General features: G+C 52.6%; 10 protein-coding genes across 10 annotated transcripts; 6 read left to right on the forward strand and 4 right to left on the reverse strand.

Annotated features, from left to right (window-relative positions):
* Positions 1–1,846: 1,846 nt before the first annotated feature.
* MAA_05837 (uncharacterized protein) lies at positions 1,847–2,970 on the forward strand (the record flags this gene model as incomplete). Its single annotated transcript, XM_007823835.2, has 3 exons — positions 1,847–2,060; positions 2,115–2,828; positions 2,894–2,970. The coding sequence occupies 3 exons, from the start codon at positions 1,847–1,849 to the stop codon at positions 2,968–2,970; spliced, it is 1,005 nt and encodes a 334-aa protein (XP_007822026.2).
* A 1,376-nt stretch (positions 2,971–4,346) lies between these two features.
* On the reverse strand, positions 4,347–5,736 carry MAA_05836 (Transcription factor Iwr1; the record flags this gene model as incomplete). The annotated part of the gene is made up of 3 exons (XM_007823834.1): positions 4,347–4,579; positions 4,658–5,602; positions 5,667–5,736. The coding sequence occupies 3 exons, from the start codon at positions 5,734–5,736 to the stop codon at positions 4,347–4,349; spliced, it is 1,248 nt and encodes a 415-aa protein (XP_007822025.1).
* A 1,288-nt stretch (positions 5,737–7,024) lies between these two features.
* On the forward strand, positions 7,025–8,321 carry MAA_05835 (uncharacterized protein; the record flags this gene model as incomplete). The annotated part of the gene is made up of 3 exons (XM_007823833.1): positions 7,025–7,268; positions 7,349–7,629; positions 7,695–8,321. The coding sequence occupies 3 exons, from the start codon at positions 7,025–7,027 to the stop codon at positions 8,319–8,321; spliced, it is 1,152 nt and encodes a 383-aa protein (XP_007822024.1).
* Positions 8,322–10,605: 2,284 nt separating this feature from the next.
* Positions 10,606–11,424, forward strand: MAA_05834 (Spherulation-specific family 4; the record flags this gene model as incomplete). Its single annotated transcript, XM_007823832.1, has 1 exon — positions 10,606–11,424. One exon carries the CDS (start codon positions 10,606–10,608, stop codon positions 11,422–11,424), a length of 819 nt encoding a protein of 272 aa, XP_007822023.1.
* A 243-nt stretch (positions 11,425–11,667) lies between these two features.
* MAA_05833 (phytanoyl-CoA dioxygenase) lies at positions 11,668–12,549 on the reverse strand (the record flags this gene model as incomplete). The annotated part of the gene is made up of 1 exon (XM_007823831.1): positions 11,668–12,549. The coding sequence occupies one exon, from the start codon at positions 12,547–12,549 to the stop codon at positions 11,668–11,670; it is 882 nt and encodes a 293-aa protein (XP_007822022.1).
* Positions 12,550–13,104: 555 nt separating this feature from the next.
* MAA_05832 (DEAD/DEAH box helicase) lies at positions 13,105–14,916 on the forward strand (the record flags this gene model as incomplete). The annotated part of the gene is made up of 1 exon (XM_007823830.1): positions 13,105–14,916. The coding sequence occupies one exon, from the start codon at positions 13,105–13,107 to the stop codon at positions 14,914–14,916; it is 1,812 nt and encodes a 603-aa protein (XP_007822021.1).
* Positions 14,917–15,469: 553 nt separating this feature from the next.
* On the forward strand, positions 15,470–17,137 carry MAA_05831 (uncharacterized protein; the record flags this gene model as incomplete). Its single annotated transcript, XM_007823829.1, has 1 exon — positions 15,470–17,137. One exon carries the CDS (start codon positions 15,470–15,472, stop codon positions 17,135–17,137), a length of 1,668 nt encoding a protein of 555 aa, XP_007822020.1.
* Positions 17,138–17,653: 516 nt separating this feature from the next.
* Positions 17,654–18,677, reverse strand: MAA_05830 (TipA protein; the record flags this gene model as incomplete). The annotated part of the gene is made up of 2 exons (XM_007823828.1): positions 17,654–17,773; positions 17,841–18,677. The coding sequence occupies 2 exons, from the start codon at positions 18,675–18,677 to the stop codon at positions 17,654–17,656; spliced, it is 957 nt and encodes a 318-aa protein (XP_007822019.1).
* A 1,842-nt stretch (positions 18,678–20,519) lies between these two features.
* On the forward strand, positions 20,520–21,875 carry MAA_05829 (serine/threonine-protein kinase; the record flags this gene model as incomplete). The annotated part of the gene is made up of 2 exons (XM_007823827.1): positions 20,520–20,615; positions 20,700–21,875. The coding sequence occupies 2 exons, from the start codon at positions 20,520–20,522 to the stop codon at positions 21,873–21,875; spliced, it is 1,272 nt and encodes a 423-aa protein (XP_007822018.1).
* Positions 21,876–22,261: 386 nt separating this feature from the next.
* Positions 22,262–23,185, reverse strand: MAA_05828 (Peptidase M76, ATP23; the record flags this gene model as incomplete). The annotated part of the gene is made up of 1 exon (XM_007823826.1): positions 22,262–23,185. The coding sequence occupies one exon, from the start codon at positions 23,183–23,185 to the stop codon at positions 22,262–22,264; it is 924 nt and encodes a 307-aa protein (XP_007822017.1).
* Positions 23,186–24,125: the final 940 nt, after the last annotated feature.

Here is a 24,125-nt window from a genome sequence, read left to right on the forward strand (position 1 = left end):
CTTATCAACGGTGGCTTCGATGGCAGTATATTGGCCCTCACAAAGGGCATGAATACACTCGGAACACAACAATGGATGACTACTTGGCAGCCCCTGTCTGCAAGATACAGTGCACGCAGCTTCATGCTATCTGCGTTTGGACTTTTATCTGGCAGCAAGTTTGATATTAGGGTTGCTGAGGCCCCGCAATCTTCGTTGCTCGCTACCCGCAGCAATGCAGTCCAGACCCAACAATACTGGGTGGTCTAGGCAGACACTTTGCGGTTATTTTGGTTTGTTTGCCTAGTCACACGCCTTCCTGGAGTCATGAACGGTTGCGATGTGCCGCAAACGGCCAAATAGGCTCCCTCGTCCAGTCAAGAGATGTCCCAACGGAACGGCAACCCTGGTTAACGGGGCAGCTCGGCGAGCAACGTGACCGGGCATCCGCGACCAACAGTTCTTTGTGCCAGTCACTCCGTACTGCAGTTTACGTTTTCCATGCGCAGCAGGACGGCCCGGCGGGCAATTATGGGCAGAGGTTGTATCTGGCCGTGGGCCGAGTCCGTCGCCCGCCGAGAGCACTCGAGCTCCAGTTGCTGTTTGTGGTTGTGTGGATGAGACTATTGCAGGTGTGTGGCCCGAATGGCTCGGCTCTCCACACAACCACATCTGATGGGGGACCAGACAGACAGACAATGCCTAGCGTTGGCAAAGTCTATCGAGGGAGAGAGATGTGCAGCCGTCAGCAATTGGCACATGTATCATTTTTGACAGGACTTGTCCCTTGCGTGCCCAGCTGGCGCGGCTCGCTGTCCGGTCGGAGACGGGGTCTCTGCCACGGGTCTCTGGAACCAACTCTCTCGACTCGACTCGACTCGACTCGACTGGTGTTGTTGTTGTTGTTGTTGTCGTCACTATCCATCTCTCTGCCCGTGGGCTGCTCCGCACTCCATGTGAATGGGGCTTCCTACAGTTCCATCCATGTTGGGCACTCAGCCATGGCCAATTGATATGTATTGTACGGGCAACACATTCAAGGATGCGGACGGAGTATCTCTATTGTCTCCCTCGCACCCCTGTCAACTGCACCCCGCCACTAGCCTCATCTCGTTATGTCCACCACTGGCGTTCTGAATAATTTGTGAGGCGTCTGCGCATCTGCAGTGCACAGGCAGAGCATAGCAAAGGCAGCGCTGATACCGGGGCTTCGACAGTATCAGGCCTCGTTGTTTTGTTTGTCTCTCCGCTGCCGCAGGTACCGTTTATGTCGATTCTGCACGACGATCCACCCTACTTTTTACTGGTCTCACTAGCCGCACTCCGTGTTGGTGCCGTCTCTCGCCTCTCTCCCAATGTCGACCAGGGGCACGCACACAGACCCCCCCTTCCAACAGCTCAAGACAATCATTTGTCCTACTCCGTACCCTCTTTCGGACTTGATCGTGGCAGCTCAGGTACGAAGTACTCATGGCAGAAGAAGAAACCCGCTGCCTTAGCAAAGTGATCGGACGCCGTCCCATCGCCAGGGTCTCGACACCTGTCATGGAGTACAAGAACGCGGCACCCCTCTAGCCCTCGTGTTTGTGTCATTTGCTTGTTGAGCGGCCGTTCCTTTCTGTTCCTGTCGTGCTCATCGACGTTTATAACTTTGAGATTCATCCATCCCTATTTTACTTAACCCACTTCCTCCCTCGTTTGTTGGCCTGTCGAGTCCTTTGGTGTCTTGAAGCACTCTCTATACGCGCACTCCGCAGGCCACCGTCACAGCATACGTTTTGAAGCTTCGAATATACTACTAGTAGTATTACTTACATTCGCCATACAATACGTTGATTACGCGAGTCGGATTGCCGGGGAACAAAAAATGTATACGACAATGCAAGCACCGCTAGAGCAAGGTGGCTCGGCGCTGGCGGGCAACTCGACAAAGATGGGCATTAAAGCAATCACTCATGTTGAAAGCTACACTCCACGAAAGCTTTCAGATGACCTCCCTTCCATCATGCTCCCTAAGCCCATGGTCCACCCTCACACCCCACCAGAGTCTACAACAAGCAGTCCACGACTAAAGCTGGAGGGTGAGTTTCAACATTCACATCAAATTCAACTGGCATGCTAACCCATATGCTCAGGCCCCTTCCCAAGCATCTCGAGAGATTGTTCTCCTCTTCGCAGTAGTATTTCTTCTTTGGGCAGCCCAAGAAATCATTCACTTGTACGGCTTCCCAGCCTCGAGGAATTCGATCTTGGCGTTGAAGCTCTTGCAAGATCATATGGCCCTGCTCGTCCTTACACGCCTCCCTCGCCACTTCGCAGCCTGAGACGAACCTCAATCCTCCCCCAGCCCTTGCCCTCGCTACAGGCATACGTTTCTCAGGATCATTATGCCTCTTATCACATGAACGACGCCTACGTACATGGCGTCTCTGCATTAGACGGCTATCCTAGCCCTCCCCCAGATGGCGAGAATAGACACATCAACCAAAAGTATACCACCGAGGAAGGAGATTTTATCATTTACGCTTGGCACGACAAGAAGTTGAAGTGGCAGCGTATCAAGCAAGATTTCGCCGCCATGTTTGGTCGAACACCCGAGAGAACCGTTCAAGGCCTTCAGGCTTGGTACTATCGCATGAATCAGAGGATTCCACTATGGGACCAGGATGGCTGGTTGATCTTTGATAACGAGGATGACTTGGAGCCCAAACACATCAGCATCAAGTGTCGTGAAAGAGACAGCCAGGACAAGCCCATGGAGCCTCTTGGCCTTGCCCAACGTTATCCCGAGCGCGCTATTCACTATTCCTGGGTTGATCCTGACCTGAAGCGAAAGTGTCAAGACTGGGGTAAGCCGATCTATGCTCTGACCCACAGACGTACCCCGTAAAATATACTGACATTTGTTGAATAGCCGCAAAGCGAGCAATGCAATACCGTGACAGACGGGAACGAAGAAAGAGAAAGGAGCAGAGGCGTCTTAAACTCTAAAAGAGAACTCCTCCCAATAGAAGAAACAACAACTACATCCAAACGCGACATGGCAACGACATTCATTTTTAATAACGACGTGGGCGGCCTCTCCATGTAATACTATTCCCTACGCACTGACAGTCCTTTCTTTCCTTGCTTACTTATAATACTTTCCTATGTCTTGCAGTTGTCAGCAAAAAAAAAAAACTCTTTTTTTTTAAAGTTTCATCTTACACCAAAGTACTGGGGTATGCATATATCACAAGGGGTTTCCTCAAGCATTAGGAGTTGATGGCATATGGCGAATCACAGGGTGTTGGTTCGCAGCCTGGCTTAATGCTTTGTATGACTATAGTTTCGGCATGCGAGCCTAAAAGAAATTTCATTATATCATAGTGAAGACGGCATGATTTGTAATGTCTACGAAAGACATGGGATGACGTCTGTGTACGTATAATGGCAGGTAATTGAATGTTATTTTATCTTGACAGTCTTGTACGATATTTCAAAAAAAAAAAAAGTGATACTATTACTACCCGTCTTGCTCTCTCATCATGAAGTGACTTGACTGGTATAACTGGCTCTCTTTGTTCGACAAGCATCGTCGTTCGTTCCTTGTCAAAAAGCCTCGACTCGCCCACAACGACATGATCAGATTGTACGATGGCCTGTGTCCAATAATTATTGTATGAGGTTGTGTCGACAAGCCCAGGCCTTCTCTCACCAGAGCAACCACAACACAACCACACGCCCTGAAACCAGATAATCTTGCATATCCTATATTTTCAGCATCTGTCTGGCTCGTGTGCTCGCGCATTTCCGTCCCCGTTTCACGCATGGCGCAGACCACGGGTAAGCAGGATCTACCCTCCCTCCCTTCCGTTCCCGGCACGACAAAGAGGGTGCATGAACTCTCCCAACAAGGCCCATTCTTTGATCACAGCTCTCTCTCTGACTTCTATTTTCTTGGCCACCCAGTTGGTCTGCCCTTTCACCCTATCCACATATGTATGTATCTATTCCGCGCATTGTACCCGTCGTGGGTTTGTGCCGCCGAGGTGGGTTGGTTCACGGGGCAACCCTTGGACCCTATGGGGAACCCTTGTTTGAGGCCATCCTACGTACCAACTAAGTAGGCTGCCACCCCAGTTTCCGTTTCCGGTGGTTCTTGTGGCAACGTGATATGGGAACCCTTTGTGTATAACGCCGAACCCCGCGCCGTTTGATGCCGGGTCATGTACTCGCGGGACGGGTAGGCATGTATGTTTGCGTAGCGGCATATTTGGGAAGAATTGCTATGAATAGGGTCTGTGGTCGGCGCATCATGCGAGATACGATTGTGATGCATGCATGGGGCGTGAGAGTAAGCAGGGAAAGGTGTCCAAGGGTTGCCGCTAGGGGAATGCCGAGTTTCGCTTCATGAATTCTTTGATGCGTGCCATTCGGGCGTCGTCGTCGTCATCGATGCCCCCCTCGAGTATCATCTCGTCTTGTTCTTCGTAGTACTCGTTGTCATACTCCTCCTCGTCAGAGTTGTTTCCGTGGCGGTAGAGGTAGGCGTCACGACCATATTCGTCGTCAGAGTCAACTTCGTCTTCGGGGTAGTCTGCTGTGTAATAGTTTTCCGCTGTTGCCAGTCAGCACATTTCTCTTCTGTTATTCATACAGTCTGGCTGATTTGAGAATTAGATGTTTGTGTGCTTACCATTCTCATCTTCATCGTCTTCGCCGAGCTCGTCATCCTCATCGAGTGCTGACCCGAAGAAGAGAAGACTTTCTTCCTCGTCTTCGAGAACAAGAATGCCGACGTCTGCTGGGCCCGCGTCCAAAGCTACGGAATTGGCGGGAATACGGACGTACTCTTCGATAACCCAGTCGTCGTCGTCTCCCTCATCACTGAGGTCACTCACTGTGGTATCAGTAGAAGTTCCTGAGCTCTGGGGAGGAGCAAGCTCTGGATGCCGTTCGTGGAAGCGCTTGGCCGGGCTCTTGGGTTTGAATCTCAATGGCCTATTGTCCTGCTCCATACTGTGAAGGTTGGCACCTAGCTCGTTAAGTACCCAGGCATTCATGTCGTTTGCTATTTTATCCATGTCCTCATTATGGCGATTCATCAATGAATCAGGCAGAGGAGCTCGGGTCGGGATTACGTTTTGCGAAGCTGTGTCACGAGATTTATTTGTTACGCCTGGACGCTTTAGCTGTCTCCGTTCTATGTCGCTCCCTGAATTCTGTTCGGCTCTGTGCAGTTCGTTCTCGAGCTGCATCGGTAGCTGGCTTGCTGCTAGGCTTCTTCGTGGGACCCTCCTTTTTCGCGTAGATTCCACAAACACGGCCGGACCGTATCTGGTCTTCTTGGAGACGCCAGAATCAGGTCCTTGGGCCGCCCTTTTTGCTAGCATAGACTTTGACACATGGAACCTACGAGGTTCAAGGGGACGTGGCGTTGTCTCACTGGGCTGCGCTGGTTTGGCGGGTATATACGCTTCATCTTTTCTTTTATCGGGACTTGCGACCTTGTCTGGGGCTGACACATGGATGATGGGCTGGGTAGAGTTGCTCTCCCTTGGAGGTTGTTGACCAGCTACCTCGCGACGCTGGTATGCCCAATTGCTCCCGCTTCGATGACGCTTGGAGTCTTGATCAAATTCTGCAATATTGGTAAGCAAGTCATTGCAAATGGACATTAGGGGGTATCTTGTTCAAAGACCAACGAAGAAATGTGACGGGCGACTCGTCGACCCGCTTGCGCTTCACACGGATAAGTTGTGGTGGGATTGACATGGTGGATGAAGAACCTCTGTGTAACCGCGTCGGGACTGAGCAAGCAGAGAAGTACAGCGAGGGCCTCGGTCAACAGGCCGCTGGCCTTGATAACGAAAAGAGCTCGCGTGTGAATATGTTATATTCTCGGTGATGGTGTTGCAACAAATTGCGATCCGACCTAACCAAGTATGTACGTATATGTGGGGCCACCCCTCGGGGGTTTGGGTTGACTGAAGTGGGGGGGGGGAAGATGAATGCATCACTTGAACTTGCCTGGCAAGAGCAATTGGTGCGGCAGAGTAGTCTGCAGCTACGGACTGGTTCATCGTGGCGGACCGGCCGCTGATCCACAGGGCTGGCTGTCAACTGTCATCAAGATACCTAGGTACTTATCCTATGTACCTCGGCAGTTTCTCCGTGCTCCGTGAGGGCTGGAGTTTCGTCTTTGTTTTTTTCGACATGGCGGTGACGTGATGCTTCGAGTTCATGAACAGAATTGACTACCACTCGCCTTTTGAGCGAGCTGCAGAAGTGACATGACAAATCGTCAAGGCCGACGCCTCGCTGGCCGGCCACGTTGGATAAACAAAAAGTCAAGTTAGGCTCTGGTCCCGCGCCACGTCACATCGATTGGCCATTCATTTGCATCAGATCATGTCCACTTGAGCAGAGCAGCTACGCACTTGGTACAGCTGGGCCTGGAGTACCAGACTTGCCAAGCCCAGTACGCGGGAACTCGTGTACATTGATTCAGCGTTACCTCTTGACGACCTCTTGAGACCCCAAGAGACCCCAAGAGACCGACGAGGCCGCCGGTTCCATCCATCCAATTGAGCAACGCACTCCAGCATCCCATGGCTGGCCGGCCCAACGCGGGGAAGCACCAGGCTGATGAATCAAGTCAAGCTGGAGCTACGGACTGGACGAGTGGCAATCGAGTAAAGCTCGAGATGCCTCCAGGTCGAGGCCTCCCTGCCCTCCTCCATGCTTCAGTGTCGTCACTGGTGTGCAAGACGGCAGACTTGATTTCCCCATCTTCCAAAACCTGCCGTTGGCCTCGCGGAAGTCTCCTGATCCGACCAACACCCCGATTCTTTGTTGAACTTGATAAAACCTTGACACGTACAACACTATTGTTGACCTGGGCTGGTGCTGCCAGACAACACGACGCCCTGACAGCTGGATTCTATCTACTTTGCCACCGAGCAGACTGTCCTCGTCAAGCACACATTCGCCCTTCGAGCAGTGTCTTTTTGACTGCGCACGGCTTGCTCATCACCTCCAACTAGGCAGGCAGTCAAAGAGAATGCCTACAGACAAAGTCCCGGTAACAGTCAGCTATCGGAAACGGGGCCTTGCGCCTCCAGTATTCGTAGCTGGCTCGTTTTCTGATCCGCAGTGGGAGCTGCAGGAAATGCACGGCGTCATTGACGAATCCGGAGAGCATCATTTTACTATCCAGATCCCCGTTGAGCCTGGAAAGGAATACTATTATAAATTCAAAGCCGCAAACCAGGACGGCTGGGTATTGGATGGGCATGCTACCGTCGGTTCGTTACTCTCCTGTGCGATGCCTTGTGATGCGATGCATCAGACGCCAGTAACTCCGTGTCGCTAATCACTTCAACAGTCAAAGATGACCAAGGAAGGCCTTGCAACTTGCTCAAAGTCCCCATGACGAGCAACGGCGCAGACCGATCCCATACGCCGCTCGTTGAAGCTACCGAACGGAAGGATGACGGCCCCGTTGCACCAGGCCAGCATACCATCGTGGCCTCGGGCCCCAAGTCACTGCTGCCCAATGTGTTCCGGGACAAGACGCACGAGGCCGATCAACGTTCCGGGACTCCCATCAAGCAGGTTGCAGAGGTTGCTGCTGAAGTTGCTGATACAGCAGCAAAACTCGACGAGGTGAGTTCGTCTCGACAGACTCTGGGAAGCTTTCTGTCCCGACATTCACACTGATGAGCCAGTAGTTTGACACCGCAGTATCATCACCGGCCCCCATCCAGCTACGCACAGACAACGACATGGCCGTGGAGGAAGAAATTGCGACGCCCTTATTTGCTCATGAGTCTTTTGGAGCGTACGAATTTGTTGATGACGGTCTCGACCACGACTACTTTGGCAAGAACCCGAAGTCGCCCAATTCGATGGTGTCAGACAGTGGTTGCAGTCTTGGCGATGTGGATATTGACGATCCTACACTGGAGAAGTTTCCTTCCGACAGACCATCTGTGATTGATACCTTGCGAAAGATTCAATCGAGCACAGATGAGGGTCGATCTAGCTTTGAAGATGGACAGCACTCAACCCCCGCAACGTCGAGAAGGACAAGCCTGGACTCCTTGGACGGAAATGGCGGACAGCTCAGTCCGACATCAGTGAGAAAGCAAGACAACAGGGCATCAAGAAGTAGCTTTGGCCGCCCAAGGTCCGCAGTCTCGTTGGAATGCATTGACGAGGAACCGAAAGCTTCGGGTGATGTAAGCCCGGGGACGAAACACGATCCAGAGACACAAGCCAGTGGAACTCAAGGCGACGGAAGCACAACCGACGAAGATAGCGGCTTGGTGATGAAAATTGTCAAAGTATGGCGCTGATATCCGTCAGAGCATCATGGATGGAGCCTTGAACATGGTATTTCGTTTTTCATCATTGCGAGTTGGTAGTACGTGGCAATGGATGCATGATGACCTAGGTTCGACAATTAAGCTTAAGCGAATAATTTCTTTAGTATTAGTATTACTAGTAAAGAGGGTGTAGCTTTTTGAGTCAGTCCCACCTTCGGATGAATCCAGTAGTGGCTGTCCATGTACGAAGCACGGTGGGAACTGTTACACCATGTATAACTCGAGTTCTTTGACTTTTGAGAAGTACGGAGTAGTTGCGTATGATTCAGGTACACGTGCATATGTTTCATGCAGAGTACTGAGACGGCGCTATGCGGTGTCGATATAACGACGAGTTGCCATGTTAGCAAGGCATTGACTGCCATGTTTTCACTCCAACAAGGGCAAACTACGTCGTAGAATACTCATCAGGCTTCTCTTTTAGCGACCCTAGATCTCGACTCCGGCACCCTGATGTACAAATTATTCTCATGAAGTAGTATCTACCTAGGTACCTACTACTAATCCTTTATAAACAGAGGGCAAAGTCGTACCGACGTGAATGAAACTCGCGGCATCTAAGCATTACACATGGCTGGATGCACCAATCGAAGTCACATAGCGATAGGAGGCAAAACTACAAAGACTGCCTTGCCTTGCTCCTTGTTCTGTTGACTGATGCCATGGCATGCAAGTACGGCCACTGCCTGTTCAAGACGACATACACACCTACAACATTTTCACATCACTCGCACTACTTGGGCAGTGGCTTCTATCGAGTTCACATAATGAAGCCTTCCTGGAAGTTTGTGGACTTGCCATTGGGGGATGAGTAGACTGATTACCACACAAACGTACTTAGACCTAGGTACTTGGCTGAACAAGTCCGAAGGCCTGGAGTGCACGGAATAGAATGCGGTTGTTGAAGGTGTTCACGTGTTGGGGTGTGTTCTGATTGTTATCCACAAGTTGCCGCCCCCTGCTATTGAGAATAGGACTAGTGGGACCCATCAGTCGCTCGACTCACGCCCCCTGTTCAACCTGCACCCCTCACTTCGCACTGTCTGCACAAATGCTCGTGCTTCCACGTCCGTGATGGCTGTTGTTGGCTGAAGCATTTCGCACAATACCATCACTTCCCACAGCCAGGCAGCAACATGGACAATTTTGAAATTTTCTTATAAACAAGGATATAGTAAAGCCGCCAAGACGCTACCATTGGAACCTCTCGCTTATCGACGGTATTAAAGTGAATATCGTGGCATGTTTTATCGAGCCGTTGTACGATGTGCAACAATTCTAACTCGAGGCCAAAAAAGACCTATGTTCCTTATTTCAGATAGATATGCAAAGCGACTAGCGAGCCTCTCCTCTAATATCCCTACACACTATCCCAGCAATCCCTTCATAGGACTCCCAGGCCGCCTGGGTTTGTATCCGGCGCTGGCTAGCCGCGTTAAACGATGAACAGAGTGCCGCACACTTCTAACAATGAGAGCAGTTTTCAGCTACGTTAAATGCCTCAAGCTCTCGAGAGCTGCCCGAGACCGCCACCGTCTCAAGCCGACTATCTGATGGACAGCCACAAACGCAGAGCTCGCTGTACGGGCCGAGACACGTCGGCGTCTGGTCTCCTGACATATCTGAAGTGGCGTCTAATAAGTTATCAGGGGAACCGGCATTTCTCTGGGAGGAAATTAGGTCCCGTCTGGGGTAAACGTTATCGCTCCTGCGGTAATTAGAATCCAGTCTACGGGACGCGTTGGGCGACCATCACGGCTTGTTAACTCCACTTCATCATGACAGAATTCTATTGTACCTCTACGTATTGCAAGCTTCCGGGTGGTCGGCTGCTTTGTATGTATAGAGGTTGTCACTGAGCTGTGACCATGAAACTCCGCAACTTTGAAAGAAAATCGGTGGCATCAACCAATGACTTGCAAATAATCCCACTTGGGGATAGTACAGGATTACTCCCCCCGTTCCTTTGTTGTTTTTCATGGCCATGTGAGATTACAGGAGAGACAATGACCCGCCAGCCATATCAAACTGCAGTGAAGTGAGAAGGATTCTTGAACATGAGGCATCATTCGGGAGTGTCTGGCGGATCAATGCCTGGCAGGTTGTCTATATAACAATGCCAAATATTCCAGCACTTGACTAACCAGTTGCAGACGCCTTCACACTCACAGTTGTAGTTGTTGTCTTCATCTTCCTGTCTTTCTTTAAACAAATTCAGCTACCCATTATCAAATTATCACTTACAGCCGCCAACATGCGTCTTCTACTTACATCCGCCTTGGCCACCACGGTCTCGGCCACAGGCCTCATCCTCCCTCTGTACATCTATCCAGCAGCAACATGGGACGACGGCGCGGCAAACTGGACGCCCGTCTTCAACGCTGCAGAATCCAACCTTGATCTCTCCTGGCTGACCGTCGTCAACCCTCACAACGGGCCCGGCGACACTCATCTCCCCGGCAACAACGACATCAACTACATACAGGGCGTCACCAAGCTCAACACTCACCCCAACATCAAGCCCATTGGCTACGTGCGAACCAACTATGCCCAGTTCTCCCTGGATCAAGTAAAGCAGGATGTTGCCGCGTGGAAGGGCTGGGACACGTACTCGGCGTCCAACATTTCCGTCCAGGGCATCTTCTTTGACGAATCGGCCCCGAACGCGCCCTACATGAGCGACCTGGTGGGATACACGCGAGCCGCGTTCGGAAGGCCCATCACCGTGACATGCAACTTTGGCAAGGCTGTTTCGGATGAGTTCTATGACATTTGCGACGTGGTTGTTGCCTTTGAGAGCTGCCTGAACTGCCCGGGGCTGCCGCAGTACAAGGACGCGGCGACTATCCAGGCCAATATCCCCGCGAGTAGAATGGGAAAGGCGGCGGTGATTCTGAATTACTTTACAGGAACGGCGTTTGATGGCACCTTCGCTGATGCGACTTTGGTGCACCGATATTTCCAGACGGCTAGGGACATGGGGCTTGCGTGGGCGTACTTTTGCTCACAGGATTATAATGACATTTTGGCCTGGCCGGCTACTATCTGGGAGGATGTGAAGGCTTTGTCTTGATTGGACTGCACAGATAGTGTGTGAGCGGTTTGTGAACCATGGACATGGTGTGCAATTCCATCTCGTTGTACAAGGCTATCTATCCTTGGGGAGGGGAGGGGGACGACGAAGCTATAGTTGATAGTGTTGTGAGGTTGTGAAATTCTAATTTAAAGAGTTGGAATAAATAAACAAGATAAGCCAAAATAAAGAGTTACATAGCTATTTTTGACCTGAATAATGAATTCTTGCTACACTAACACGCTACCCCTGCAGTGAATAGCCGACGTCACCGGCCTCCCGTCCCATCTTTACCAAATTTTCCTTCATATGCTCCGCCAACTTCTTCTCCTCGCCTTGCAGTGCGTCAAAGTGCAGCCTGTCTATCCAGTTCCTCAGCCCGTGCTGCAGCACATTCCTCGCCCTCAGCGTAGCACCATCTACGTGCCCAGCGCTCCCGTGCAGGGTCATCCTCTCCACGTTGGCGTCGTAAACGCCCCTGTGCACAATATTATTGTTGTAAAACACAATATCGCCCGGCTCCATCTTTACAACCAACTGGCCGGGCAGCTCCTTCTCATAGGGGTCGGCGTTCCTCTCCGTGTCCGTCCTGGCGCGGAGGTGGGAGCCGGGCACAACCACGAGGCTCGCGTCGTCGTAGAGGGCTAGATTCCACTGGGCCGAGAAGGCGGGCTTGTTTAAACGGTCCAGCTCCTCTTGGGCAGTGGCGGTGGGCGGGATGTCGTCCCTGTGCCAGCGGAGCTCGAAGTCGTAGTCGGGCCTGACGAGCAGGTTGAAGAGCTCCATGACCAGGTCGTCCTTGGAGCACTGCAGGAGCTGGAGGGTAGGGTCGATGATGGCATCCGAGAAGTAGACCTTGATGAATTCTTCCTGGAAGGGCATGTCCGGGTGCATTACGCCCTGGACGCCCCAGATCCCCTCGGCAGCTGGGTTTGGCCCGTCAACCTTCCACGGCGGGAACTGCTTGGGGAGGGTGCGGACGTCGGGCCATTTGCCGTGGCGGGCGTTGGATGTTGCGGCCGAGGCGGCCTGGCGTAGTTTCCCGAGAGTTTCGCCGGTAAAGGCCTTGGGGACGACGACGAAGCCGTCCCTGTTGAGGCGCTCGAGGAGGGTTGGCTGGGTCATGGTGTTGTAGGTTGGTGATGATGTGGTGTTTGTGAGGGTTGCGGATGAGGGTATCTATGTATGTACGGCGCGCATAAATACGAGGGAGAAAAGGACGGACAGTCTTTTCAATGCAAGTCGACTAAAGCAGCTGATGATTATCAGATGATTTTTGACTGGTTCCTGGCCTCGTTGAAGCTGCGCAAGCACGTTGGCAACGTTGCATGTAATACTAGTAGTAGCGAAGAAGGCGGCAAGCGGGGTTGAAGCAGTCCGGTCAATTGATTTAACTTTTTACTCGGTGTTTTGAAACACGCGGACGAATGCTGCATGCTGATCCCATCCATTACGTGAGTAGTTGCCTCGTACCTAGCAAGGACCTGGGCATTTACAAGCTTGAGTTGAGGCGGCGAGAGGCAACACCAGTCATGTCTGGTGCGTGTGGCGTCAACTGCATGTGGTCTCTCTCCGAAGCCTTCTAGAAGACGACAGGCCCCAGTTCTATCGCCAGGGCTCCAGTCCCCCAAAAAATATTTCATCTCTACGGAGTATGCTCTTCGGTAACAACCATACGCAATGGCGCCCAGTTCGGTCTGCTCGTTGTGCATCTCGACCCTAGGTCGTCGGATGGCGCCTCGTGCCCTCATCCAGCCGCCCGTGGCGCAACGGTTCGTTTCGCGACAGGCCAAGGCACGACCATCTCGCATGGTGCTCTCCGACAGAGTCCATCAATCCCCTGCCTCTACTGATAAGCACAGATCGAGACGTGCCTCAATCGATGGCCCCTTTGCCGGGATGAATAGACGAACAGCAAATGTTGACCGAAGTCGAGGATCGAGGGAGGCGCGAGGGTCCTCAAGAAGAGATTCCACCGACACGACTTCCCGGCGCGATGAGCGACGAAAACCTGACGATCGCAAGGCATTGAAGATGCAGCGCGCCTTGGCTACTGTTTCGTACGGACGGAGGACCAGTCTAAAGGACAAGATGTCTCAGTACGACACTTTTGACCAGTTTGACTTGCTGCCAATTGTTAAATCAGCCGTGACTGAGGAGCTGTTCAAGAACATGGTCGACATCAAACCGACACCGGTACAACGCCTGGCCATTCCCGCGTTATTGGGACAAGCAGGCCCCGGGGAGATCAAGACCCCTAGCACGGGGATGGAGTCATTCTTGCTGGCCGCAGAGACGGGTTCCGGAAAGACGCTGGCGTACCTCCTGCCCGCCATCGACGCCCTCAAAATCGCTGAAGCTGAAGACCCGGACATCAAGGCATACAAGGAGCGGTTTGAAGAAGAAAAGGCGCGCCAACAGGCGGCAAACTTCAAGGGAAGAACATTCGACGAGCCACATCCCACAATGGCACGGCCAAAAGTCATCGTCTTGGTGCCCACCGCCGAGCTGGCCCAGCAGGTCATGAAAGTGTCCAAGTCCCTGTCACACGTTGCCAAATTCAAAACGGAAATGCTGTCCTCGGATCTCAAGGCACAGCAGATCCAGCGAAATCTCTACGGGCCAAAGGGCGTCGATGTCATTGTTGCCACACCCCATCTGCTCGCATCCATTGCGGACTCGGACCCAAACATATTATCTCGAGTATCTCACCTCATTGTTGATGAAGCGGATTCCTTGTTCGACAGAAGCTTTGCATCAGTTACGACAAGCATCATCGAGCGAGCCATGCCATCTATGAAGAAGTTTGTGTGCTGCTCCGCTACCATCCCGAAGAAATTGAACAATTACTTGGCCACCAACTACCCCAAAATGATGCGCATCACGACGCCCAACTTGCATGCAATTCCGCGCCGGGTCCAGCTTGGTGTCATTGACGTCTCAAAGGACCCTTACCGGAATAACAAGGATCTCGCCTGTGCAGATGCAATCTATACCATTGGCAGAGAGGCGTCGGCGCACGAGGGACCTGTCAAGGGGGAGGTGGATGTTCGTCGTGTCCTAGTGTTCGTGAATGAAAGAGAGAAGACGGAAGAGGTGGCAGAATATTTGCGATCCAAGGGCATAGACGCCGAGGCCCTACACAGAGACACCCCGGAGAAACGGCACGGCGAAGTGCTCAGCATGTTCACGTCGCCTGAGCCGCTACGAATTTCAACGCCTGCTGCGGCGGTGGGCCGGCGTCGCTCTCTGTCCAATGTAAAGGCCTTGGTGGTTACGGATCTGGCATCTAGGGGCATCGACACGGTAGCTGTGCGCCATGTCATTTTGTACGATGTTCCGCACACCACTATTGATTTTATTCATCGACTAGGTCGAGCTGGACGAATGGGTCGTCGTGGCAGGGGTATTGTTCTGGTGGGCAACAATGACCGAAAGGATGTCGTTTCGGAGGTCAAGAACAGCATGTTCATGGGCCAGGCGCTCATTTAAAAAACAAATATGTACGATTTTGGGTGCAGAGTTTTATTTGATGTACGATAGATACTAGGTCAGGAAGGATGCACATAGAGCCAGACAGGGAGGGGACCGGGCATGTTAAATCTCCAAGAAGTAACAGCATTATTGAGAAAATGACCACGGAATATCCTCCTTTACTATTTTTTTAAAATAATAATAATAATAAATATAACTCTAAGTACATAAATAGTATAATTACTGGATTCCAGGCAGTGACCGCTCCGGTGGTCAAGTTCCATCTCTCTGGTCTGTGATTCTGTTGCAGCCCAGACCAAGACGGGCTAGTCCACAGTGTAGCTTCCCGCCCGCGTCGCGACGCGTCTTGGTGCAAAGTACCAAAGTACTCACTCAACTCCCAAAATATCCACCTCGATACACAGAACCAGTCAGTCTTGAACAAGACAGCCACAATACCCGATTTTGATCTCACAAAGTCTGCGTCATTGTCCTCTTTTCCTCATCTCTAGGTCAATAGCATAAATTCTTGCAAAACAGTCAAGAGCCCAGCTCTGGTACTTTGCCAACCATGCCACGAGCAAGGCGGGCGCGTCAGGCGCCACCAACGACCGACTCAAATTCCCCCGAGCCCGCTGCCGTAACAGATGACCACGATGAACAGCGCGGCCGTACGAGAGGCCGCACAAGGTCGACGCGATCCACGGGAGCTCGCCTGCGTCTTGATGAGGAAGATGCTATTCGTGCAGCCAACCAAAGAAGGGATGCGGCTCTAGACAGCCTTGCGAACGAGGACCCTACATCTACACCTGGCCCCGATGACACGAGAAGCTCGATTGAAATTGGACGACGCGCCATGGCTACGCCTGCTATGAGAAGGGATACCACTGGCCTGGATCTGGCCGATGACGATGTATTTGGGGACTTGGGCGACAGCTTTGCAGACGGAGATATTCCCGACGCTCCCTATTCAGCGGCCAGCTCCTCTGGGACCCTTGGTCACTTCAAAACACGACCCAGATCTCGCCAGTCCAGCATAATCGGACGCAACGATCCTCCCATCAGACCCAGCAGCCGGGGTACCAACACACCCGGTGTCAGCTCCTCCTTCAACATTGGCATCTTCCGAAGACGCGCCAGAGAGCCGAGCATTCTGGCGACATCTCGACGAGCACGCTCGCAAACGGGCAGTATAGCAGGCAGTGCGGCAAGCAGCAGAGCAGGAAGCGTAGCACGGGACTCTGAGCTTGAAAGCGAGGGCGAATTCGCACCAGAAGCTGAATCAACACCTCTAAACCTCAGGCGTCGATCGAGACGTAGTCAGGCACATGTGGCACGCGATCCCGCGCCCTCGCCCTCGCCCTTGCCTGAGGGGCGTAGGCGCTCACTCAGAAAGCGAAAGAGCGAGGGAAATGCGCAATCCGAAAGCCCTCGACCCGAAAAGATTGCGCGGGTCGAAGCCAACGGCGGCATAGATATCAGCAGCGACTCAGAGCTCTCCGAGCTGGCGTCGGCGTCGCCCCCAGCAGCTCACTTTGCCAGAGCGGCCACGCCCATCAATATGGATGAAATCAATGCACCCCCGGCCAGCAGTGACTCGGAAGCGGATGACAGTGTCTGGCCAGATATCCACACACTTGCCAAAAGACACCGCCGCCCATCCATCAATACGCCTCTCAGAAACAATAGGGACGACCTATCTGACGCCTCCTCACCGCCATCGCTGACGCACTCTCCCAACTATGGTACCCGGGCCCGAGGCTCTAAACACCAGCGTTCTCAGCAACCCACCACCGCCGACCTCACAAACCTTCTCCCTAAGCGGAGATATAAGCATAACAGGGAAGAATCTGACATTGACACCGAAGGGGAGGACGGCGAGGATACCAGACCACGACGCGGAAAAGGCAGTCGCCCACCAAGCAGAACTACGTCCCGTCAGGGACGCAATATCCTCAAACCAAAGCAAACCCCCATCTCTGTGCGGCGCTCCGCCAGGACAGCCTCAAAAACATACCACCACGAGGAGGACAAGGAGAATGAGAGTGAGGAGGAGCAGGATAACAGTCAGTTCCAGCCCCTTCCGGACGATACGTTTGATGTCGGGGCGTCCGTGACAGAGGATATCCAGAATGCCGATGAGCTGAAGAGAGCGAGCACGAAGTTTAAGGAAGTAGATAGATGGGAGCTGTCGTTTGAGGAAGTTACCGAGCCGTCATCGCCGCTAGGAGCGCGGTGAAGGTGACAAGGAAAACTTGACGAGTTATGGCTTGGTGGTCTAATGCAGGTGGGAGGTTGTTTACGGTGTTTGGGCGTATGGGTGCAGGATGGGGAAAGGACCCGGTGATTGATATGAGTTTAGCATCATGATTTTGTAGGGTGTGCTAATTTTTACTGAATACCCATGCGGCATACGGCTTGGCTAGTTGACTATCATGACGCCTTGTTCCCTGGGGCTTTGTGTGGGAGTAACCTTGTCGTACCAGATTCTGTACTTGTCAGCGGGTTTTGATGACCAACAAAGAAACCTGGTTCGTGTGCATGAGCCTCAACTAATGTCGTCGACGTGGTAGCAGCGATATTCTTGCCGACTCCATACTTTATACAAACATCTGACGACCTCTCTTCGCTTTTGAGCTCGCTTCGTCCCATGCGAATGCGAGCGGCAATGCGCAATTCCTACCTATAACGCCATGGATGTCTAAATACGCAATTCATATCAACCCATCTTGTCCCCATCTACTCACCCCGCCGTCTACTTCAGGCAAAGCGCTTCGGTCTGGTGTTGCACAACGTCCAGCAAGGGGTCCAACTCGTTTGGGTTTCGCAAGACAACAGTAATGTCATCCGGTAGACGCCCTGACATGGCAAGCTTCTAGGCAGGGTTAGCACCCGAGTGTGTGGTAAATACACATACAAAAAACAAAGGGACCAACACGCACCCGCTTCACGTCGTCAAACTTGGCCTCCTTGGCGGTATACTCTCGCATCACCTCGTCGGTCTCAAAGTCGACGTATATCCTTGTGTCGCGCAGTCTGACGACCACATTGTCTAGCCTCATAAACAGGCGGCACAGGATCAACATGCGCTGCTGGTGGACGCGCACTTTGGCGCTGTACATTGAGATTCCGTTGTCGTCCAGCTCGCTCTCGTACAGAACTACCTCGTCGAAGAAGAGGATCGGGTCGCGCCTCTTTAGTAGTTCGACTGGTATCTTTTTGTCTGTCGGTTGGAACCGCGGGACGATTGGGCTGCTTGCAGCTTCGGAAGCAGAGGGTCCATCGTATTGCTGCTGCTGCTGCTGCTGCTGGCCTGCCACGCCCACGGTTCCCGCATAGGTGGTGGAATAGCTCCAGTCGTAGGGCTTGACAACCTCTTTGATGTTTTGTGTTGTTCCCTCTCGCGTGCTCTCCCAGTCCCGTGCGTAGGCTACCTTGAGCATGTGCTTGTCCGTCTTGTCCACGGCGTCCAGCGCATCTGGGGTGTTAAACTCAAAGTACCACTTGGAGGGTCTGTGCAGGATGGACACAATGTTGTCGCCGAATATCATCTCCGGCATGGGGATGCCGATCTTCTCGGTGAGGTGGTCGATGGCACCGGCCTTGGAGATGGGGAGCTTGCGGGCTGAGATGGTGAAGTTTCCTTGGGAGTGGCTCTTGGTAGCGGCTTGAAGGGCATCGCGCGTGGGAAACGGCTCGTTGACGTCGTTGATATGGTTGACGGTGGGGGGACGGCCGGTCGGCCCCGGGGGGATCGGGGGCAGGCGGCGGGACTGCATTGTGGCACGCTCTTGCGAGATTTGCTTTCGACGGTGTGATGAGGATGGCCGTGTTGCGAACTCGGCCGGATGTGACGCCGGAAGGTTGAGGCTTCCATTCTTGTCAAGACTCGAGGGGCCTGGCGGGGTTCTCGGCGGGGTGGGTCGTTCCTGGCGGCTTTGTTACTTCCGTACTTGGAACACTTGCTTCTTGACGGGCAGTGTTTAATTGGCGGCTAGCTCCTGCCCTTGATTATTCTTTTTTCTTTTCTTTTTTGGTTCTTTTTCATCTTTTTTCCCCATTGTCTTTTCCCCCCTTCCGTATGACTATAATTATTAGGTTTCCTAGCCCGTGCCGGCTCCGGCCGAATGCCCACTTGTGACTTGGCCAGCAAACGTAGACGACTGCTCATCATACCCAGCAAGCATGTAAGTTGCAATCTTGGCTGTGCTAGGCTTGCATGGCTTTTGAAATATATATGTGATGCTTTGTTCATGCCAAAGCTAATGTTCAGATTAACGCAACAAGATTAGTCTCGGCGGATTATACGGTGTGAATCATACACCCAAGATTGGAGACCATCAAAGGTCCTCCTCGCAAGCCCTTTTGACAGGCAGATGTGTTGAATACAATAGTATATGGCGTCTTTTCAACTCAGACCCTCTCAATGTCACCGACGATACAGCTTCACAATGACCTTTTCTGTGCCAACCGCAGCTGCAATACTCGTGCTCTCATAAACAGGCTCACACATCCTGGTGAATTACGGTTTCCAACATGGAGTGCTGCATGTATGAAGGCGTACTCTGCCATATTAAATTTTAAATGTAAAAAAGTATTAAACTTTAGCCCGGCTTGAGGCGGACGCTATGTTGGCGCTGCGGTAAAAAAGCCACCTTGGTGTGTATAGAGTCACACTGTATTTCTAAATTCGTATATATATATTCATCCTCGTCCTCCCATCCTTCTCGCAACATCAGATACCATCACTCTACAAATTTGTCTCAGAATCGGAGAGAACCATCTACTCCCACCCTTGCACAATCAACTCAAGGACAGACATATACTACTTCCCATTCGTCTTGTTCCTTCTACTACAACGGCATCCGCCACGCTTACCTTGCTCTTATTTCGGACTTGAGCCCTTGGAGCGTCTGCAACAATGCCGCAAGAAAGAGTGCGCAGACAGCCCCGGGGAAGGACCCCGAGAGCTCCCCAGACGAATCCCTCGCCTCCAGCCCCCGTCCATGACCTGCCTGTGGGCCATCCGTGTCGACGAAGGTCTCCTCCTCCTCCCCCTCTTCCTCATTTTCGCCCGGTAACTTCACAAGACGAAGTCTTCAGATATTTCCAGTGGAATAATGGAGTGCTCTATTTAGTAGAGTGTGTCAATGGAACTTCCTACTATACTGAGGTTCCTGGCTCTAGCTGGTATTACGTGAGCTGCCGACTGGGTTGGTCCGCCTCCGGATACTAGCTACTGATCGGGCACAATGCCAGATTACATGCAGCAGTACAGCTGCATATATGGGTTCACAGCTAGACATGGCCTGGCCCAAGACGGAGGCGAATGAAAAAGTCGTGGACAATACAACAATTTAGCTGTTCTGATTCTTGAGCATGTCATTTTTTCCTTTTTGTACTACAGACACCCCCACACATGTCTAAGACGGCGATGGAGCCGGACGTTGTCGTTGCTGTGGCAACCCGAAACCCCAACTGTTTGGCCTAACCCATCCCGCAACGGCCCTCGCCCTATCCCACAGCCATTATCACAAGTGCTCCTTGTTGCGCTCTCCCGCCCTTTGCGCGAACTTGCTAGAGCTCCTTTTCGATACACCGCCCGTTTTTGGGGGATTCCAATGGCTTCACGAACCCTCGAGACGCGCTTCGAGCGCATGACCGTCCAGGACGAGAATGATCACGGGGAGAGCACGAGGCTCTACGCAAAAGGCAAGGTAAGCAAGCAGCCAGCAGACGCCGGTGCTCTAATGACGAAAAAGAGCTGTGATCGTTGACGCCGGGTCTCTTTTCCCCCTTAGACCGTTGTTGCCTCATCGGCGGCAGCACAACAACTCTCCCACGGGAACAGTCGGACAAACCTGTTCAAAGTGGCACTTCAGTCGCAGAGCCACAATGCCGTCGCCGCCGTGACTCTCCCTTCGCAAGCTGCCCAGCGAAAAATCAACAACCCGGCATCACCTACCCGCAAGCCATTGCCGTCGGCGGGATCAGCACGCACGTCGGAAGAAGGACCAGAGGCGGCAGTCGGCAAGGCCTCCTCCCTGGCAGAGCAGCCCGGCCTGCCGAAGCAGTTCCACCTGGGAATGTTTGAAATCGGCCGCCCCCTCGGCAAGGGGAAATTCGGCCGGGTGTACCTTGCCAGGGAGCGCACCACGGGCTTCATCTGCGCCCTCAAGGTCCTGCACAAGAGTGAGATCCAGGGCGGCGGCGTCGAGCGCCAAGTTCGTCGCGAGATTGAAATCCAGAGTAACCTCCGCCACCCGAATATTCTCCAAATGTTCGGTCACTTCCACGACAGCAAGCGCATCTTCTTGATTCTCGAGTTTGCCGGCAAGGGCGAGCTGTATAAGCACCTGCGGAGGGAGAACCGCTTCCCGGAGTGGAAGTCGGCTCAGTACATTGCCCAGATGGCGTCGGCTTTGAGGTACTTGCACCGCAAGCATGTTATTCACAGGGATATCAAGCCTGAGAACATCTTAGTGGGCATCCACGGCGAGATTAAGATTTCCGACTTTGGCTGGAGTGTGCACGCTCCTAATAACAGGCGAAAAACCATGTGCGGAACGCTGGATTACCTACCGCCCGAGATGATTAAGCCCGGGTCGTCGGATAATTATTACAATGAAAAGGTGGACTTGTGGAGTTTGGGGGTTTTGACGTATGAGTTCCTTGTTGGAGAGGCTCCGTTTGAGGATACGCCAGTCATGACCCAGAGAAGGATTCAAAGGGCGGATATGTCGATTCCGTCGTTTGTGAGTCCGGAGGCTAGTGACCTCATCAAACGGGTACGTATTTATTTCATCCATTTCGCTCCCGGCCCGGTGGGAGTATGCAGTTTGGCTAACCTGTATGGCAAGCTTCTTGTCCTTGACCCCGAGAAGAGAATCTCTCTTGAGCAAGTCCAGGTCCACCCTTGGATTGTGAAGCACTGTGTTAAAGGAGAGCGAGCTACCAACCGTGAGAAGGGGCGTTGAAGGAACGCGGGCATACACACAACTTATTTGGCCTTCTGTCGGGGTTATCATTGTCACAAATAAGGGCGGAGTTGGTACACAGCAACAGCAAAGTGTTTTGGATTCGTCGGCATGTTTTGGAGTAAAGGGGTGTTCTTTCTTTCTTTTCTTTTCCTCTGTTTTTTTTTGGTTTTCCACTCCCCCCCGTCCCTGTCTTGTTCGGGGGCGAATGGGCGCGAATATTTCAAAAGGACCAAACGATATGAAGCAAATCATATTGAGCAGCTCGCGTGTTTCAGGGTATCGTTATAGCATTGAAATAATACAGACATGTCTAACATGACGTCCTCCTGTGGGGAGATTATGTGGTATTGTTACAAGTTTAGTCGTTCAACTAGGCCTCCTCATCACCTGTATACCTCGTCAAAGGGTCTCGTATCGGAGAAGCATGAATCCCAAACTTCGTTGACAACCTTTGTCGCCTGTACGTCATCTTTGCACCGGGGTCGGGCCATGACGGATTGTATTGCCCGTCTTCTGACGCAGTTTTGAAATTGTTGCGTGACGGACCACTGGCCTCGGGTGAAGGCTTCTCTTGTCCATCGACACTCGCCGCTCAACATCGAAGCTCGGATCTGGGAAGAAAAACATGTCAGTACGGCCATAATGATGCCTCGGTCACAAGGGACCTGGTGGGCTGCGAAAAGCAGGCTGTGCAGACTAACCTCGGTGCATGCGGCATGCTTCAAGTCCTTGTCTCCTACCCAGTCCATCTTCCATCGCAAGTGATCCCACGCATGAACCATTTCGTGTGCCACCGTGTCTTCCATGTGCTTACGGTCTCGCACCTCATTTGCACATATCAGGATGCCATGGTTCGGATCGAAGCCGCCGGCCTGGCGATTTACCGTGCCATCCTCCTCCAGGACAGAGGGGCATCGACGGCAATGGATGTTGGAGCGGTCCAGCTTGCCATTGAGGTCTTGGATCTTGTCGGAGAGGAATCGAACTACGGGGGAATACGTGAATAGCCAGTCCTTGTACTCTTCACAGCGTTTGCAGTCGCGCTCCTCGTGGACCTTGTACCGCCATTCTCTATAGTGAAACTTGCCCTCCGGGGTCATCTGGTTCGACAGGATCTTGAAGTAGTTCATCCACCATTTCGTCTCGGGATCGAAGCCAGTGCGGGCAGGGTCATTGACCAATTGCTTCGGCCGGCCTGGCAGTTTTCCATCGCTTGGCGCGTCAGCAGCAGCAACCTGGAGCGAGGCTGCGGCTGCTGCGGACGTCGATGTCGATGTCGACGGGGGCGTGGCGCTCGAAGACGCCATTGCGGTTACAACCCAAGGTAACCCGAGGGCAACCCAAGGCAAGTCTAGTTGCTTGTTTTGCTTTGCCTCTCGACCCGTCTCCAGGCAAAGGCGGAGTCAGCCGCCTTGGTTTTCTGCGTCGGTTGATCTCGTCCTGTATATATTAGGTGTGGGTGAGGCTGGCCGCTGACTGGATATCGCGATTGGAATAGAGTGGATGAAACGCCGCCCCGTACCATGTACCTGGCAAGACTCTGCAAAGCGAGAGCAACAGGGCCGGCCGGAAGGTTGATATTTCGTGCGGTCGTTGGAGTGCGTAAAATCCCACCGCAGCAGTGCGCAACTGTGTTTTAGCGTCTTGCAGCTCCAGCAGCTCCAGCATGGACATGGATTGCCTCCCTCGAGTGGTCCAAGGAGTGAGTGGATGGGGCTGGCGGTGCAAATTTCTGCCGCGCCGCGCCGATCGATGCAGCCTTTTTCCAAAGAGGGACAGGCGAGCTGTCTTTGGGCGGGCGGTGAGCAGGCCAGGCCCACAAGGGCACAGGGGCGGCTCTTACTAAGGCGCGAAAGAGTGGTCCTGCGACTCGCAGTGTCGCAAAAAATACGGACTCGGTACTGCTAGTCAAAAGATACCTTCTAGGTACCTACAAGATCAGGTACCTAGGTAGGTACTCAGGAACCTATTGGCACGCTTTTTGGGTACTTCGTCCCTCTCTATTCCAGGTAGCGGGGAACCTTAGGTAGGTACCTAAAAAGGTACCTAGATACGTGGCCTGGTTTCCAAGGTGATTCGTCCATTGGCATGTTGGTACGGAGTACAGAATATGTCCCTAGGTACTCCGTACTTCGTACATTTGTTCCGTACTACGTACATCAGCTCAGAGTACGTACCCAAGTACCTCTCCAGGCCATTTCACGTGCAGCGAAACATTCGTCAAGGCTTTTTTTGCCTGAAGTCTGC

Source organism: Metarhizium robertsii (genome assembly GCF_000187425.2).
Source record: "Metarhizium robertsii ARSEF 23 chromosome Unknown MAA_Scf_2, whole genome shotgun sequence".
Classification (NCBI taxonomy): domain Eukaryota; kingdom Fungi; phylum Ascomycota; class Sordariomycetes; order Hypocreales; family Clavicipitaceae; genus Metarhizium; species Metarhizium robertsii.